A 15,062-nucleotide genomic window follows, 5' to 3' on the forward strand; every position below is an offset into this window, starting at 1 on the left:
ACAGCCTATCTCCCACAGAGACCCTAAACCCCTGAGAAGGGGAGAGGGAGAGGCAGAAGAAGTCCCACTAGTCCGAAGACCTGGGCCGGGGGAGCGGGGGCAGAGGGGTCCAAAGGCTCACCCAGGGGGTCGGTGGGCATCCCCGTGAAGATGACCCGGTACGTGGTGAGGAAGACGGCGCCCTCCGCCGGGAGCAGTGCGGGGCCGCCCCTGCTGCCCCCGGCACCCCCCTCACGCCCGTCCGGCAGCAGGTAGACACGCAGGCCGTCCAGCACGCACTGCTCACCGGGCAGCAGGCGTGGCCGAAGCAGCTTGGGCTGTGTGGGGACAGGAGCGGCGCCTCAGACATAGCGCAGTCCTAGTGCCCGCCACCCCCGGCCCCTACTCACCTTCTGGATGGGGGGCAGCCTCTTGCTCTCTCTCTGCACGGCCTCCAGGGTCTCGATGTGCATCTGGACGATGTCTGGGGGAGAGCAGTTCTGATGCCCTGGCCTGCGCCCACCCATCCAAGGGGAGTGTTTCCAGGCCCAGACCCCATACCTGGCACCATGACATGCAGCCCCTTGAGGTGGTCGCTGGTGACCCCACTCTCTGTGCAGACCTTGTCCACGAAGCGGTTGATGAAGCGGACCACGGCCCCGGGCACGTCACAGGTCTCTGCGTCCTCGAAGCCGCTCTCTGTGTCATAGCTCTCCGCCACGCTGCCTGCCATGCTGGGCCGGGGAGGGGCACGGTGGGCACAGGCCACCCAACCCAAGGCCTGTCCCGCTCAGGTCCCACCCCCAGGCCACACCGCACCTGTTGGTGACCAGGCTGTTGCTGGCGCTCTCCAGGTCACCCAGCCCTGCGCGCTCCCGGAGCAGCCGGCTCTTGCTGCCGTCCAGGGGCAGGAGCAGGTAGCTCATGCGGTTGGCATAGTGGATGGCCTGGCTGAACACGGTGCTCTCCTCCTTCTGCACCAGCTCCTGCTGCTTCTCGCGGCTCAGCGTGGGCCACAGGCGCCTCTGCTCAGAGGCCACGTCCAGGGCAGAGCGCTCGTCCGCCTGTGCGGGTGCCTCCCCAACCTGCCCCAGGGGCCGCGGGTGAGCCAGAGCCAGGCCGGCCCCACCCCGCGGGCCCAGGGAGTCCCCACACACCTGGGAGGGGTCTCGGTCCTCGGCAGGCTCCAGGTAGAGGGCCCGGATGTGGGTCTGCACATCCCCGTAGAACATGGCCTCCCAGAACTGTGGCGTGCTCCACACTACGTGCTCCTGCACGCAGCTGTACGCAAACTGCGTCACCCCTGGGCTCAGCTTCTGCAGAAGCCAAGAGGGAGTCAGCGGGTGCAGCCGGGAGGGGGTTGGGGAGACTCTGTCCGCCCCAGCACTCACCCGGCAGAAGGCAGTGACCAGGGGCAGCAGAGCAGCTGCGATGCCGTGCTCATCCAGGGAGGTGCAGTCCTGCGGTAGGGCCGGGGGCGTCGGATCCCGGGCCAGCGCCATTCACACCCCCACCAGCACCGCCGACAGAGCAGCACCTCCCGTCAGTCCCTGAACCGTCTGCACCAGTTCCCCAGGGCTGCTCGGAGGTTGAGGGCAGGAGACCCCTGCACCAGCCTCCAACAAGGATTCTCCCCACGCCACCCTCACCGGCAGACCGGGGTCTCCCCAGTTGTCGGCTCCACCAGAAGATGCACCCTTATGGGTAGGCCGGGGAACCCCTGCCCGGCCCCACCCTGTGGCCACAGCGCCAGCAGGGTGTGAGGCCCGGCCTCACCTGCAGACAGCAGTTCATCATGCGGACCACGAAGTCGAACTGCTGGTGGTCAAGGACCGCCCGGTTCTGCTGCACGTGCAGGTGCAGCTCCTGGGCAAGGCAGCGGCGGGCCGCACGCCCCTTCAGGGCCCTCAGCACAGCCGGAAGCAGCTGCGGACGGGGAAACAAAGGGATGAGGGTACGAGCCTATGTGGACCCAACCGTGCCCTGAGGCACAGGGAAGGCCTGGCCCAGACGTGGGGGCCAGAGCCCAGGCTCTCAGCACAGAGGAGACCGGAAGCCATCTGGTCAGGTGTGCCCAGACTTGGGGCTTCACTGCCCAAAAGAGACCAATGCTCTAGTGGAGCCAGCCCTCCCCACACGAAGCTCACGACACTGCCAGCGCTCTGAGCGAGGCCCCATGGCCAGCCAGGGCCCCAGCGCCTAGAACGCACAAGCCTAACGCAGAGCCAGCAGCCGGCTCAGCACTGGGCGGGCCACAGAAAGGGCTGCACTTGTCCTGTTGACACTACCGCACACTGTGAAACAACCAGGAAACCGATAAAGGGCTGGTTTAAGAACTAGGTGCTTCACAGAGAACCACGCAGCTGTGAAACACAAGACAGACTCAAACTGGCTGTCCTGAGAGACCCAAAGTGTCAGTGGACATCACAGAGGGCAGAATGCTAAATGAACTCCACTTTCTGCAAGTAAAACAAAACACACGTGTGAGTCTACACTAGTTTTTGTGAGAGATAAAGAAGAAACTTAACAGTAGGAACTTTCAGAGCGTTCTGATGACTAAAAGTTGAAGTAAATTCCTCCCGCTGAGCCTCCCCAGCAGGCTGCCCCCAGCTGCTCTGAGGCGGACCTGGCGTCCACCTGCCCTTCTCGCCAGCCCAGCTCCCTCCAGCCCCCTGCAGGAGAACGAGGGCCGGGGCTCCTCTGAGAGCCGCTGCCCTGGCCCAGGCCGCCCCCATCCAGAGCCCACAGCGCTCCCTGTGCCCAGGTTACCCTCACCTTCTTGGCCTCAAGCATCTTCCCCTCGAACACGTAGGAGATGCAGTTCCGGACCACCTCCAGCCGGCGCGCACTGTTGCCGTGGAGCCCACTGGTCCGCTCCAGGATGGCGGCTGGGGAGCAGAGAACGTGCTTACCTCTGACCTCACGTCCACCCTCGGCCACACTTAGGCTCCCCCTCCCGGTTACGCACTCATGGGGGGCCCTGAGGGCACGGTGGTCCTCTTCTCGGCCTTCACGGCCGGGGGTGCGCCCTGCAACTTGGCTGTGGCCTGATCCACGATCCACTGCACCGTGCCCTCGTCTAGCCGGGGGAAGGGCCGGGGCGCCCGCCGCAGGTGGCTGGCCTCCCCTGGCCTCTGCACCTTGTGCATAGCCACGGCAGGGTACGGGTTCTCCTGGGGGCGGACACAGGCAGGATGGGCGAGCAGCCCGGGCCAGGGCAGCACAGTGACCTCACCTGGCCAGCCCGCCCCCTCGTGCCGCCTGCCTTACGTTCTTGTAGAGCTGCTCTGCCAGTTCCTTGACATGACGCAGGACACGCTGGGGGTGGTTCTCATCCGCCCGCATCCGTGCCACCTCGTGGGCCACCAGCTGGGGGAGGAAACAGGGTCAGGCGGGCTGGCTGGGGCAGGGAGGGGGGTGATGGCGGCTCCTCCCAGGTGGGGTCGGGGTGCACCTCATCAAATAGGTCCGTAGGGCGGTAGGGGACCCCGCGCTCCGACACGAAGCCTGCAAAGGCCATGCCCTCCAACACCTTCATCAGGAAATCATCCTCCACCAGCCCACGCTGGCCCAGGAAGGCTGCCTGCGGTGCACAAAGAGGTCAGCCCCTCGGGCACTCACCTTCTGCCCGCCCCCGCCCCCGCCTGACGCCCACCTTATGGAAGCGGATGACAGGCTCCGGGTGGATGCGGACCATGTGCAGACACCAGCGGTAGCCTTGCAGGAGCTGAGCAAAGAGCCGCAGAAAGACGGCGCGCAGCTCCTTATCCTGGGGCATACGTGAGGGCAGGTGAGTGCCAGGCCCTGAGCCTTCCAGGCACCTCGCCCTCCTGACCCTCCAACCTTCCTCCACACAAGCCACAGTGCCTCCTCTAAGACTCGGCGCCGACGGCCACTCCTGTGCAGGACCCTCCGAGGCTCACACCCACCCCACGCGGCCCTGGCGACCCCCTGGAGGAGCGCTCAGCACCGGGTGGGCCTGGGCCCCCAGAGGGGCAGCGACCCCCACCTGCATCTTCAGGGAGGAAGTGGACGTCGTAGGTGGAGGGAAGGCAAGATCTGCCAGCTCCAGCTCTGGATCCAGGACCTGTGGAAGCAGCGGGGAGCAGGGTCAGCTGCACACGAGCCCCAGGCTCTGGGTTCCTCTGGCCACCAAGTGACCCCACCCCAGCCTGCCGGAGGCACCAGCCTCCCCAAGGCCCCTGGTCCTGCCTCACCATGCTCAGAATACTGTGCGTCTGGCTCTGCAGTGGCTCTGGCAGGGGTGGAATGTGCACGCACTCGGGCACAGTCACCGTCCCGCCATCAAGATCAGCAACAATCACATCCAGCTGTGGACCAAAGGGAGCGAGAGGTCAGGGAGCCGCGGGCCGGTCAGCGGGGCCTGGGGTCGGCCCAGCCTGGAGCAGCGAGGCAGACACAGAGCAGGGCCCTCACCAGCTCCTGGGCCTCTGCCTGGAAGGCAGCGTTGACTCCGATGATGAAGGGCGTGGGCGTGCTGAGCACCTCCAGGAGCTGCGCCGGCAGGATGGGCACATAGGTGAAACTGCAACAGGCCAAGGCTCAGCGCGGCAGCCCGAGGGCCGGGGCCGAGCGGAGGGACCGCGGGGCAGCGGGCAGCGGTAAGGTAAGCACCTGTATCGGAGAGGGAAGAGCAGCGCCAGGAGCCCCCGGCAGGCGTCCGAGAGCCGCTGGTAGCTCCGCGACAGGAAGAGCACCTTGTGCTCCGTGAGCGCCGCGCAGAACAGAGACAGCACGTTGGTGATGCCTGAGGAGGAGGACAGGCTTAGAGGGCGCAGGCGCCCGCCCTGCAGCGAATCCTCGATGTCTGTCCACCGGCCCCGGGAGGGGAGAGGAAGGACTGTGCAGGGGCTGGGGGGCTGGGGGCACCAGGCTCACCCAGCTGGCGGAAAAGCAGGGCCACACTGCAGCGGCTGATGGGCAGCGAGTCGGTGAGTGGCGTCTGGATGACCTGCCGGTCCCCAGCCCCCAAAGAGATGGTTCTCTGTGGAGAGAGAGGGACCAGTGCTCAGCTGCTCCACCCAGACCTGGGTCACCCCCAGCTTCACAGCCTCAGGCGGGCCTGGGGGAAGGACAGACCCCGAGGCGGGACTGGCCGGGACGGGCAGCACGGCACAAGGGAAAGGCCACGCCCGGCCTCTGTCGGCCCAAGCAGTGCTGCAGAGAAAACTCCGGGCCTCTGACCTGGGGTGGGGACGGGGCCTGGGTGGGCAGAAGAAACAAAGAATCCGTACCACTCCGTCCTCAACAGAGTCCAGCTGCACAGGACAGACAGGCAGAGAGACACAGTTAGACACACCCACACGCGGGGACACAGACGGGGGGTGGACAGATAAGCCAACACTGACACCCAGAGACAGGCACACCCAAGGAGCGAGAGGACAGAGGAACCAAAGGGTGCCAGGTAGAGAGCCAGGTGCGACATGGGACACAAGACAGGCAGGGCCAAGGAAAGGGGACAGGCGGCAGCACCAAGACGCAGGACAGTGTCCGAGGCCGGGGCCACGCTCTGCCCAGGCTGGACTCCGAATGCCTAGCAGGCCCCACCCCGTGGCCTCAGGCACCAGCGGGGCCTGTGGCTGCGGGTGGACAGCAGCTGCCTCCTGACCCACCTGTGAGCCCCCAGCCAGAGGGATGACGCACGTCAGCAGGTTCCCAACCACGTTCTCCAGGCCCACGTTCAGGCCCTCCACATGGATGGTGTAGATGAGACCCAAGCTGTTCTGCAAGGACCACAGATCAGGGAATGACGGCCCAGCCAGCGGGAGCACCCCGCATCCTGCCCTGTGCCCTGGCTGCCCACCTCACCCTGAACACCTCCACATGGTCCAATCGAGACACCAGCACCAGCGTCTTTGGAGCAAAAAGCTGGCCGGGCGGGCCAGGAGCTGCGGGTGACAGTCCCACTAGGCCTCCCTCACCTGCCTCCTCTTCCCTCTCGGCAGTGTCCTCGGTGCACAGCCCTTCCTGTGGACAGAAGCTCCATGTGCCAGGCTCTCAGGCAGGTCTCCTGAGGCCCGGGGCGGGGGTGGCGGGGGGAAGGTGGCGGACGGGACACAGGTGACTCAGACAGGACTGGCCCTCTGGAAACTTCAGCCTCTGTGGGGTTGGGTCACCAGGAGCAGACACACACGGGGAGACACACACAGGACAGAGAGAGTCGGCCACAGCCAGAGGCTCGGCCCCTGCAGGGTTACCTGTGTGGGCTCCACGGGCTCCCAGAAAGTCAAGCACGCGCAGTAGTGCCGCTCGGAGTTGATATCGGTGAGGACGGCAACAAAGAAGGTCGGCGGGTTCCTCTCAGGACACAGCTGCCACCCACTGGGCTGGCAAAACTACGGGGAGGAGGGGGACGGGGGTCGGCAGTCAGCTCCCTCCAGCCCCCTGCCCGCGAGGGACTGCACAGCCAGGGCTGGAGGCCGGGCTCCAGTGCAGCCAGCAGCACCCCGCTCCGTGACCCACGAGCCTTGCCTCCTGGGCCTCAGCCTTCTCCCCCACAAAGGAGAGTCAGCGCCTCCCGCCTCACTGTGTGGGGCGAGAACCTGTGACGCAGGGCACGGTCCCCACCATCACGAGGGAGGGACAACAGGACGCAATGTGGGCACCAAGCGCCCGACCAGCCAAGCCTGCACCCCCGCCCCACGTTCTCCAACGCAGCTGATGTCTGCTTGTACCCAGCGGGGTCCTCACGGTGCCTGCCCCTCACCGTCTCAGCACCCCAGCCCTCGGCTCCGGGCCCCGGGGGAGCGCCCGCACTCACCAGCTCGATGCCCTGGGGGAACGGGTTGTCCTCCCAGTCCTTCTCTGGGAAGCGCTGCAGGATCTGGCCCTGGCCTTCCCCACTCCCTGAGGACAGGAGCAGGGGTCAGAGCACCTCCCACCTGCCACACCCGCACCCGGTCAGGAGCCTCGAGGGTCCGAGTGGGAACAGCTCACCCATCCTGGCCCTCATGTGGCACCAGACCGGTCCCAGCTCCCAGACCTACGGTTTCCCTACAGACGGCCCCGTGAGGAGGAGCTGCTACGCAGCCACAGACCCCGGACCACCAGAGGGCATGGGGAGAAGCCCCTGCTGTGGGGCTGGGGCCCCGCAAGCCTCTGGCTGGGCCAGGCGCCAAGAGCACAGGAGGCCTGTCACAGATGCAGAAAAGAAGCTTATGGTTACCGGTGGGGGGGGGGGGGGTGGATAAACTGGGAGATTGGGACTGACATATACACACCACTGTATATAAAACAGATAACTAATAAGGACCTACTGTATATCACAGGGATCTCTACTCAGTACTCTATAATGAACTTAACGGGAAAAGAATCTAAAAAAGAGTGGATGTATGTATATGTATAACTGGTTCACTTTGCTGTACAGCAGAAACTAACACAACATTATAAATCAACTATACCCCAATAGAAAACTTTTTTTAAATCACCTGGAAATTTTAAAAAATAAAGTAAAATAAAATAAACTGTGAGAGCCTCAAAAAAAAAAAAAAAAAAAAAGGGCACAGGAGCCCCAGCCCAGGGGAGTAGGGGGGGATACTCCCTACTCCCACCCCCACTACCCCCCTCCTGGGTCCCGCCCACTGTGTCAGCACCCCCAGCCAGAACCCACACCCAGCCCGCCACATGCCAGCGTGCCCGCCCAACTGCATAGCACCTGCCCCTCCAGCAAGGGGAGAGCTGTTCCAGACTGTTCCACAGCCAGCGCCCGGCTTAGGCACTCGGCCCACAGCCCTGCTCCCTGCCTCCGCCTCACCTGCCAGCCCTGGGCCCACCTGAGAGGTGCAGAGGTCTCACACCTGCCACCTGTGCCGGTGGAAGGACCACCCGTGCCTACAGCCCCAAACTGCTGCTTGTCCCCGCTGCCTCAGGAGGCAGACGCAACAAGCAAAGGCCCCAGAAGACAGCCAGAGAGGGGTGGGGCTGGCAGGAAGGACAGGAGTGCTCTCCTGAGCCCTGAAGATGGTGGCACACAGGCCTGCTCCCTGCCCACAAAGGCCACCTGGCACACAGCCACAGACCAGGTCGCCATGTGCAGCCCTGAGGGTCCTCTAGACCAGGGAGAAGGGCATGTCCCTGCACCCCCAGCCTGCTAGCCCCCCATGTGTTCCCCAGAGACCCCCCTCCACTCCCGAAACCACTTGGCCCGCTGAGTCCCCTCCGGTCTGCTCCCCCCACTACATGCCCAGGGCAGTGCTCCCAGGTCCAGTCCACACTGGCAGGGCTAGCTGGAGGCCCCTGCCTCTTGCCCACCCTCCGTGGAGACAAACCTGGAGGCAGGACGAGGGTCAAGTCGGGGAAGCACTCACCCAGGCGTCGTGGAGGAAGGACGGGGGTCCCTGTTCTTCCCCCAGCTCCCACCCAGCATGGCAGCAGCTTGAAGCAGGAAAGACAAAAGCTCTCCACCTTCACCTCCCACACTCGACAAGCAGGTCCAGCCCTCCCCTCAGACCAGCCTCAACACTGCTGCCCACACCAGCAGAAGAGCAGGGGCGGATAGGGAAGGCCCAGAAAGCCACCGTGTGCAGCCTCTGAGGACCTGTGAGATGCAGTCCCACGTCCAGCCTGTCTGGTCCACCTGTGACCTGGGTGGGCACAGGAGCCTCAGACCGAGCTGGGGGCCTGGGCACAGGCCTGGACCCAAGGGCACTGGCAAACGGACCCCAGCAGCCCAAGAGCACACACTCCCCAGGCCCCCAGAGGCAGAGGAGCTGGGCTGCAATCTTAGGAACCCGCCACCCTCCAGGATCACGGAGGCAAGGCCTAAAAGGTCAGCAGCAGGCAGGGGTAGTGAGGGGCCGTGACTCCGCCTCACCAAACCTCAGCTTCCTGCTCCCCTCCCCCTCCCACCACTGACACGGAGAGGAGGTGGCAGACAGGACAGGGTGGGGGAGGACAGGTGTCTGCTGGTGCCTCACCTACCTACACACACACACACACACACACACACACACACACACACACACCCCGAAGCCCCCAGGGTCCCTCCAGGCCCACTCCCAAGGGGCACCCTCAACAGGCCCAGGCTGGCTCACCCTGAACTGTGGCTCCTCCCCCAGGGCCAACTTGTGTGCAGCCCCAAACCACCATCTGGGCTCAGCCCTGGCTGGCACCCAGGGCTCACTCAGTTCTTGCCACGAGGCAGGAGGAGAAGGAAGGAAGGGGGGTGTGTGCGGATGGGGACAGTAGCCTCCGCCCCATCTCCCCCCCAAAGCCAGTGGGCAGGTGGCCTTCGGGGGTTGCTCTCCACAGCCTCTCCCCCAGGGAAGTGGGCAGAGTGGCTGGCCACCGGCCACTGCCCACCCTCCCTACCCCATTCATCGTGTGGAACGTCTACTCTACTCCCACGTGCAGGGCTCCACCCTCCAAAGAACTGAGCGCAGGCTTTCCTGGAGGTGTCCGGGCCGCCTACAGAGGCGGGGGGGGGGGGGGGGCGGGCGGGAGAATGGCGCTAGGCTAGGCAGGTGAGCATTCCCCCGCCAGCTCCTCCTCTGGGCCATGATGGCCCCAAACTCGGCCCTCAGGTCTCAGCCCAAAGAGCGTCACCTCCTCTAGCCAGCTCTCTGCACCCTGCCCAAGTCTGGGGCCTGCAGTGGGACCCCAAGAACCTCCCACCCTCTACCACAGCCTTCTGGGATTCCTGATGCACCTGTTGGCCAGCTGAGCCAGACAGGAGCTCCACGAGCAAGAAGCCACGTCTCCGCGTCCAGCGCTGCACAGCCCCCCGCCTAATTAGGGCTTCCTGATCGCAGACAGCCGCGGCACCACCCTCCCCCCACCGTCAGCCCCGCTCGCACCCCACAGGCAAACAGGTTCCTCAGTAGGAAGTCCAGGGCAGCTCCTGGAGCCCCAAGGCACACCAGCGCTCGCCGGCCCTCCCTGGAAGGGTGCACCGTGGATGTGTCCTGACTCCCTCACCCTTCTCTGAGACCCTAGCCCATGCCTCAGCTCTGTGCCAAGGCACAGGGGCCGGGCTGCAATCTGGCTGCTGGCCTGCATCCTGGGGGTGGGGGTAGGGCTCTGCCACATCTCCCAGTGACCCCCACCCAGTCGAGCTCTTGAGGCCGTGAAGGGGACCTACAGCAGCTGAGTCCGCCGCCCCACCTTGGGGTAGACAGGAGAGAGGACACCTCCACCCCACGGTGACAGGACTAATCCAACCAGCACAGCCGTGCGTCACAGGGCGGGACTCGGGGGGGCCCTAGGAGGAAGGGCACAGAGGTCCCCTGAAACACAGACGGGGACAAGAGCTGTGTCCCCACAGCCAGCCCCGGGGCGGGGAACCCAGAGCTCACGTCCGTCATCTGCTGGCAACGCCGTCACCAGTGCCAGGCTCCGACGCCTGGGCCGGCCCAGGCCAGCATGTGCTGTGGGCAGAGGCGAGGGAGGATGGCAGCCTCCTCTGCCCGCCCCTCCCCACACCCAGCACACACGCCCTGAGACCAGCCAGGCCGTAGGAAGGACGGCACCGTCCTGCTGCAAACCCAACCTCCCACCTCAACACAAACCTCAACACACAGGCCACTCCCAGCTGGCCACAGCACGGGACATGTGCAGAGGGGCTGCAACCTCTCCAACCTCTCCGGTCAGACCCGACTGGCTCTGACCCAAGGACTTGGACCCTCGGGCTCCCAGGGTGGGGCTGGGAGCCAGCCAAGGCCATCCCAAACAGCCCCAACCTGCTCCAGAGAGAGGGCAGGAATATGGGTGGGGAGAGTAGATGGGGCGGAGGAATGTGGCCAGCTCAACATGGTCAGGACCAAAAGAGGCCAGGCCAGGGGTGGAAAGTCTTCTTCTCAGATGTTTGGGGGTGGAACCCCCAGCACCAGGAGGGGTCCAGCCCCTCCTCCCTGGCAGATATGCACTCGGCCATCTGGTCAGATCAAAGACACACCCCGGCACTGGTCACACTGTGTAAAATCAGCTGACCACCATCAGGGCACTCCCTGGCCAGGAACCGGGCAAGGTAGTCTCTCTGGCCCCCATGATGTCCCCAGAGCTGGGCCAGGGTGCAATACAGGCTAAACCCATGTCCTTAGTGAAGGAGCTCCCCCAACTCACCAAGGGAGGAGCCTACACCTTCTGGGATGAATGAAAGGGAACCCCCCAACCCCCTCCCTGTCCTCCTGCCTGGAGCGGCCTGCCAGGTAGTAACCATGAAGCCAGGATACTTCCTCAGGTAGGACTCGAGGACTCAGCACCCAGGCCCTGCATCTAGAAGCTCCAGACAGGACGTCCAGATCCAGGCCGAGAACAACACTTCTACCCCTCCTACACCCTCCACTGAACCCAAAAGACCCTACGTCCTGCCCTAGTGTCCTAGGCCTGCCAGCACGCAGGGGTCCCCACCTCCCGCAGAGGTGCCCACTGTCTGTGCCAAGTGGCGTCCACACACTGGCTGCTCAGCGCTAATGAGACACCCATCACCTCCTGGAGCCTTCTGTGTGAGCAGCTCCACGTGTGCGTGTCCACCTTGTGCTCACGGCAGCCCGGGACGTCTGTGTCACTCACCCTACCCCCAGATGAGGAAGGTGAGGTGCGGAGGGCCGAAAGACTGGTCCAAGGTCACAGAGGTTCCAGTGGCAAAGCAGGGACCACTGAGCCTCACGCGGGGCTCCTCTGCTTCGGACGTCCCCACCACCTCGCTCTGCCCTCAGTCCCACAGCCGGGATCCCAGCTCGTGGGCTTGCTCCTCACAGGGATGGACCGGCCATGCCAAGGGAGGCCCTGAGGCTGGGCAGCCAGCCAGCAGCTGACCAGCTCCAATCCCGGAAGACAGTGGTTAGGGGGCTCCATGGCCCCCCAGCCCTACTGAAGGGACATCTTGAGAGTCACTCCTTCCAGTCACGGGGTGAGCCGGCACTGTGGCACCAGCCTTCTCCCCGGCTCTGCTCAGAGGCCACACACACCTGCGGTGCCCACCGCCCGTGTGGCTCCAGCCAGCTTGTCACGGAGCCCACCCATGCCTCCTCGCACCTCCCTCACATTCACTCCAGCTGCCACCACCATCAGCACGCCTCCCACCTGCCCTCAGCCTCCTCAGCCTCCAAGCTCACTCTGCTCATGCAGCCCCTGCCCTGGCACGCAGCCTGGGGGCCCTCACGCTGGGGCAGCACCTTGGCCAGCCCCGTCTCCCTGGATCCAGCGCACCCCGCTGCTGCAGTTGGCATGTCCTCCTCACTGCCCCCTCCCCACATGCCTTGGAGCAGACGGCCCTCCCTCTGGGCCTGGTCAACACTGACAGTGAGCCTGCCACGTGCAGACTGCAGGACGAGGACAACTGGTCCTTGCCCACAAGAATGTCCTCCCTGAAGGGAGAGACATGCTCATGACTGACGGTGTCGGGATGGATACGACAGGAGGAGCGGAGAGGAGGAGTGAGTGTTGAGTGAAAGGGCATGAGGAGGGTCTGGAGAGTGTGGAGTCCAGCAGGTATAGGCTCAGCAAGAAGAAAAGCAAAGAGGAGTGCAAGTCCGGGTCCTGGATGGTGACAGAGACAGCTGGGGTGACAAGAAGCAGGGTAGACTGAGGGTCTCGACCCCACTCTCAGGCTCAAGGTTCAGCCCCAGCCTGACCACACAGCCACCCCACCCCCCCAATGACACGCGTGCCCTCCTGCAGTTTGGGATCTGAGACCCCAGCTTAGCTCTGGGGTAGCCTGGGTGCGAGTCCCAGCCCCTCTGGGGGCTCAGACCAGGCACTCAACCTCTCAGCCCTGACTGCACTCTACACATGGGGGCAATGACAGGGAAACCTCGGTGGGCTGCTGGGAGGAAGAAGTGAGATCACGCAACAAAGGGCTGTGCAGGGCCTGGCACGCTGAGTGCACACCCCAACGCCGCTGTCTCCACGGCTGTTGCTGATGTCACTGTCAGGCTGTTTTCTCCTACCCCCTGGACTGAAGGGCTCTCAGACACGGGCGCTGACCCTAGACACGGACCTCCTGGCCATCGGCACCAGTCACCACGCCACTCTCCCACCCAGGGCTTGGCTGCAGGCATGAAGTCGGCAGGCCCTCTGCCAGGAACACTCTTCTCTCTCCTCTCCACAGTTCCTCCAACTCAAACACCACCTCTTCAAGCAGTAGTCCCTGAACCCCACCCCTTTTCTGCATGCCCCCCAGCCTCCTGTACCTGAGACACGGCACAGGGGCCGGAGGCTCCAGACCAGAGGCACTGGGGGTCAGAGGAGGGGCTTGCAAGTGAACGTTCCGTGCCCCTGGAAGCAGAGCCGCCCGGCAGTCCGCCAAGGCAGAGAGAGCCCATCCCACCCAACTGGGAGTCGGGAGGCCGAGCCGCCCCAGGGCCCTCCCACCTCCGGGGCGACGCCGAGGCGCTGTCGGTCCGGTTCTGCCCTGACTGGGGTGGGCAATCTCGGCCCGCCCCGTCTCGCCGCGCTGCCCACCTCGGGGAGGTCGGCCCTCTGTGACCCCCGACCCCGGACCCCGAACCAGGGCGGCAGGTGCCCGGCTGACCCTGGGGCTGCCCCGCCGCCCCGGCTGACCCTTCCCGGCTCCCGGTCCCCGGGCCTCAGCCCTCGGCCGCGCGCCGGCACTCACCGCGCGGGTGCGGCCCGAACGCCACCAGCACGAAGTAGTCCGCGAGCCGCGCCATGGCGAGGGGCGCGGGCGGGCTCCGCGGCTCGGGGACGCGAGGACGGCGCTCTCATGGCCCGGCCCCGGCCCTGGCCCGCGCACCCCGGACGCCTCGGGCCCGCTCCACAGCGGCGGCCAGGGCTCCCGCCGCCATCTTCCCAGCCAGCCGGCCCGCCCGGCCGCGCCGTGCGCCTGCGTGGCCTCGCTCCGCCCCCTGTGGGCGGGGTCCGGAGCGAAGCTCCCTCATTGGACCAGCGGCGCAGGCTCGGTTCCCGGGGGCGGGATTCAGCCGCTCACCACCCTCAAGCGGTGACAGCGACGGCGGCTCGGGCGGGTCAGCGGCAGGCGCGGGCCGGGTCAGGGCGCGCCCCGCCGTCGCGGCTCCCACGCAGGGCGGAGAGGGGGCGGAGAGGGGTCGGGCCCCGCCTCTGGGAGCTCTGTCTGGGGTCCGCGCGGCTGCCGGGGCTCTCTGCCCCGGCGCTGTCAGTCTGGAGGAAAGCTGGAAGGCCCGGCCCTACCCACAGGTCTCCCAAACTGGGGCCCTAAGCCATCCCCTGGGGCTGCCAGCCTGGTGATAGGGGGGAGTACCCACCCAGGCCCTACCCGTGGGGTTCCCAGCCTGAGGAGGGCTCTGGCCCCACTTGGAAGCCCAGTCTAAGTGAGGTGAAACGCTTAACACATGTACTTTTATTTTTTTATTTCTATTTATTTATTCATTCATTCATGCATTCATTTATTTATTTATTTATTTATTTTTTAAAGACTCAACCAGTGTTTTTCTTTTTTTTTTTTTTTTTTAATTTTATTTATTTATTTATTTATTTATTTATTTATGGCTGTGTTGGGTCTTCGTTTCTGTGCGAGGGCTTTCTCTAGTTTGTGGCAAGCGGGGGCCACTCTTCATCGCGGTGCACGGGCCTCTCACTGCTGCGGCCTCTCTGTTGCCGAGCACAGGCTCCAGATGCGCAGGCTCAGCAATTGTGGCTCACGGGCCCAGCCGCTCCGCGGCATGTGGGATCCTCCCAGACCAGGTCTCGAACCCGTGTCCCATGCATTGGCAGGCAGATTCTCAACCACTGCGCCACCAGGGAAGCCCCATTCATTTATTTTTAACACATGTACTTTTTAAAAGGCGCGCTGCACGTCCTGCTGTAAAGAGCCACGTACTAGGCCGTGAGGCGCCGGGGCCCGGGTGCGCTGCTTGGGAGAAGGCTGCACCACTCAGGGTCCCTGACGGTGCCCAACACCCTCAGGGCCGGGGCCGGCCAGGGCCTCCCCCGCAGTGACACAGGGATGGGCAAGGGGGACACAGAGTCTAGGGCAGAACACGCTAGGAGAGGAGATGGGGTGGGGGGAGGGGGAGCCTCAGGGCTGCTCGCTGACAGGCTGGGAGGGGGAGGCAGGGTTGAACTTGTTTTGGGGTGACTTTGGCTGCTTCAAGAACCTATGAAGGAACAAACTGCTGGCGTTC

General features: G+C 64.7%; 1 protein-coding gene across 6 annotated transcripts in view; it reads right to left on the minus strand.

The window, feature by feature from the left end:
- Positions 1-13,781, minus strand: part of SBF1 (SET binding factor 1) — a 28,651-nt gene extending 14,870 nt beyond the window's left edge. For 2 of the 6 annotated variants that reach the window (XM_082350129.1, XM_082350126.1), the window contains exons 1-22: positions 13,556-13,781; positions 6,761-6,846; positions 6,198-6,335; positions 5,809-5,967; positions 5,613-5,723; positions 5,235-5,258; positions 4,879-4,984; positions 4,615-4,747; positions 4,417-4,525; positions 4,197-4,310; positions 3,989-4,066; positions 3,635-3,748; positions 3,434-3,562; positions 3,250-3,348; positions 2,948-3,152; positions 2,755-2,867; positions 1,756-1,905; positions 1,371-1,439; positions 799-1,295; positions 541-713; positions 390-463; positions 122-317 (exon numbers count right to left, since the gene is read on the minus strand). In XM_082350129.1, the coding sequence (XP_082206255.1) occupies positions 122-317; positions 390-463; positions 541-713; positions 799-1,295; positions 1,371-1,439; positions 1,756-1,905; positions 2,755-2,867; positions 2,948-3,152; positions 3,250-3,348; positions 3,434-3,562; positions 3,635-3,748; positions 3,989-4,066; positions 4,197-4,310; positions 4,417-4,525; positions 4,615-4,747; positions 4,879-4,984; positions 5,235-5,258; positions 5,613-5,723; positions 5,809-5,967; positions 6,198-6,335; positions 6,761-6,846; positions 13,556-13,610 (2,932 nt within the window). In that variant the 5' untranslated portion in view covers positions 13,611-13,781. The remainder of the gene's footprint in view (positions 1-121; positions 318-389; positions 464-540; positions 714-798; positions 1,296-1,370; positions 1,440-1,755; positions 1,906-2,754; positions 2,868-2,947; positions 3,153-3,249; positions 3,349-3,433; positions 3,563-3,634; positions 3,749-3,988; positions 4,067-4,196; positions 4,311-4,416; positions 4,526-4,614; positions 4,748-4,878; positions 4,985-5,234; positions 5,259-5,612; positions 5,724-5,808; positions 5,968-6,197; positions 6,336-6,760; positions 6,847-13,555) is intronic. The other 4 variants (XM_082350131.1, XM_082350127.1, XM_082350128.1 and 1 more) reach the window with 3 other exon arrangements.
- Positions 13,782-15,062: the final 1,281 nt, after the last annotated feature.

This window comes from Balaenoptera borealis, assembly GCF_965194805.1.
Source record: "Balaenoptera borealis genome assembly, chromosome: 13".
NCBI classification, from domain to species: Eukaryota; Metazoa; Chordata; class Mammalia; order Artiodactyla; family Balaenopteridae; genus Balaenoptera; species Balaenoptera borealis.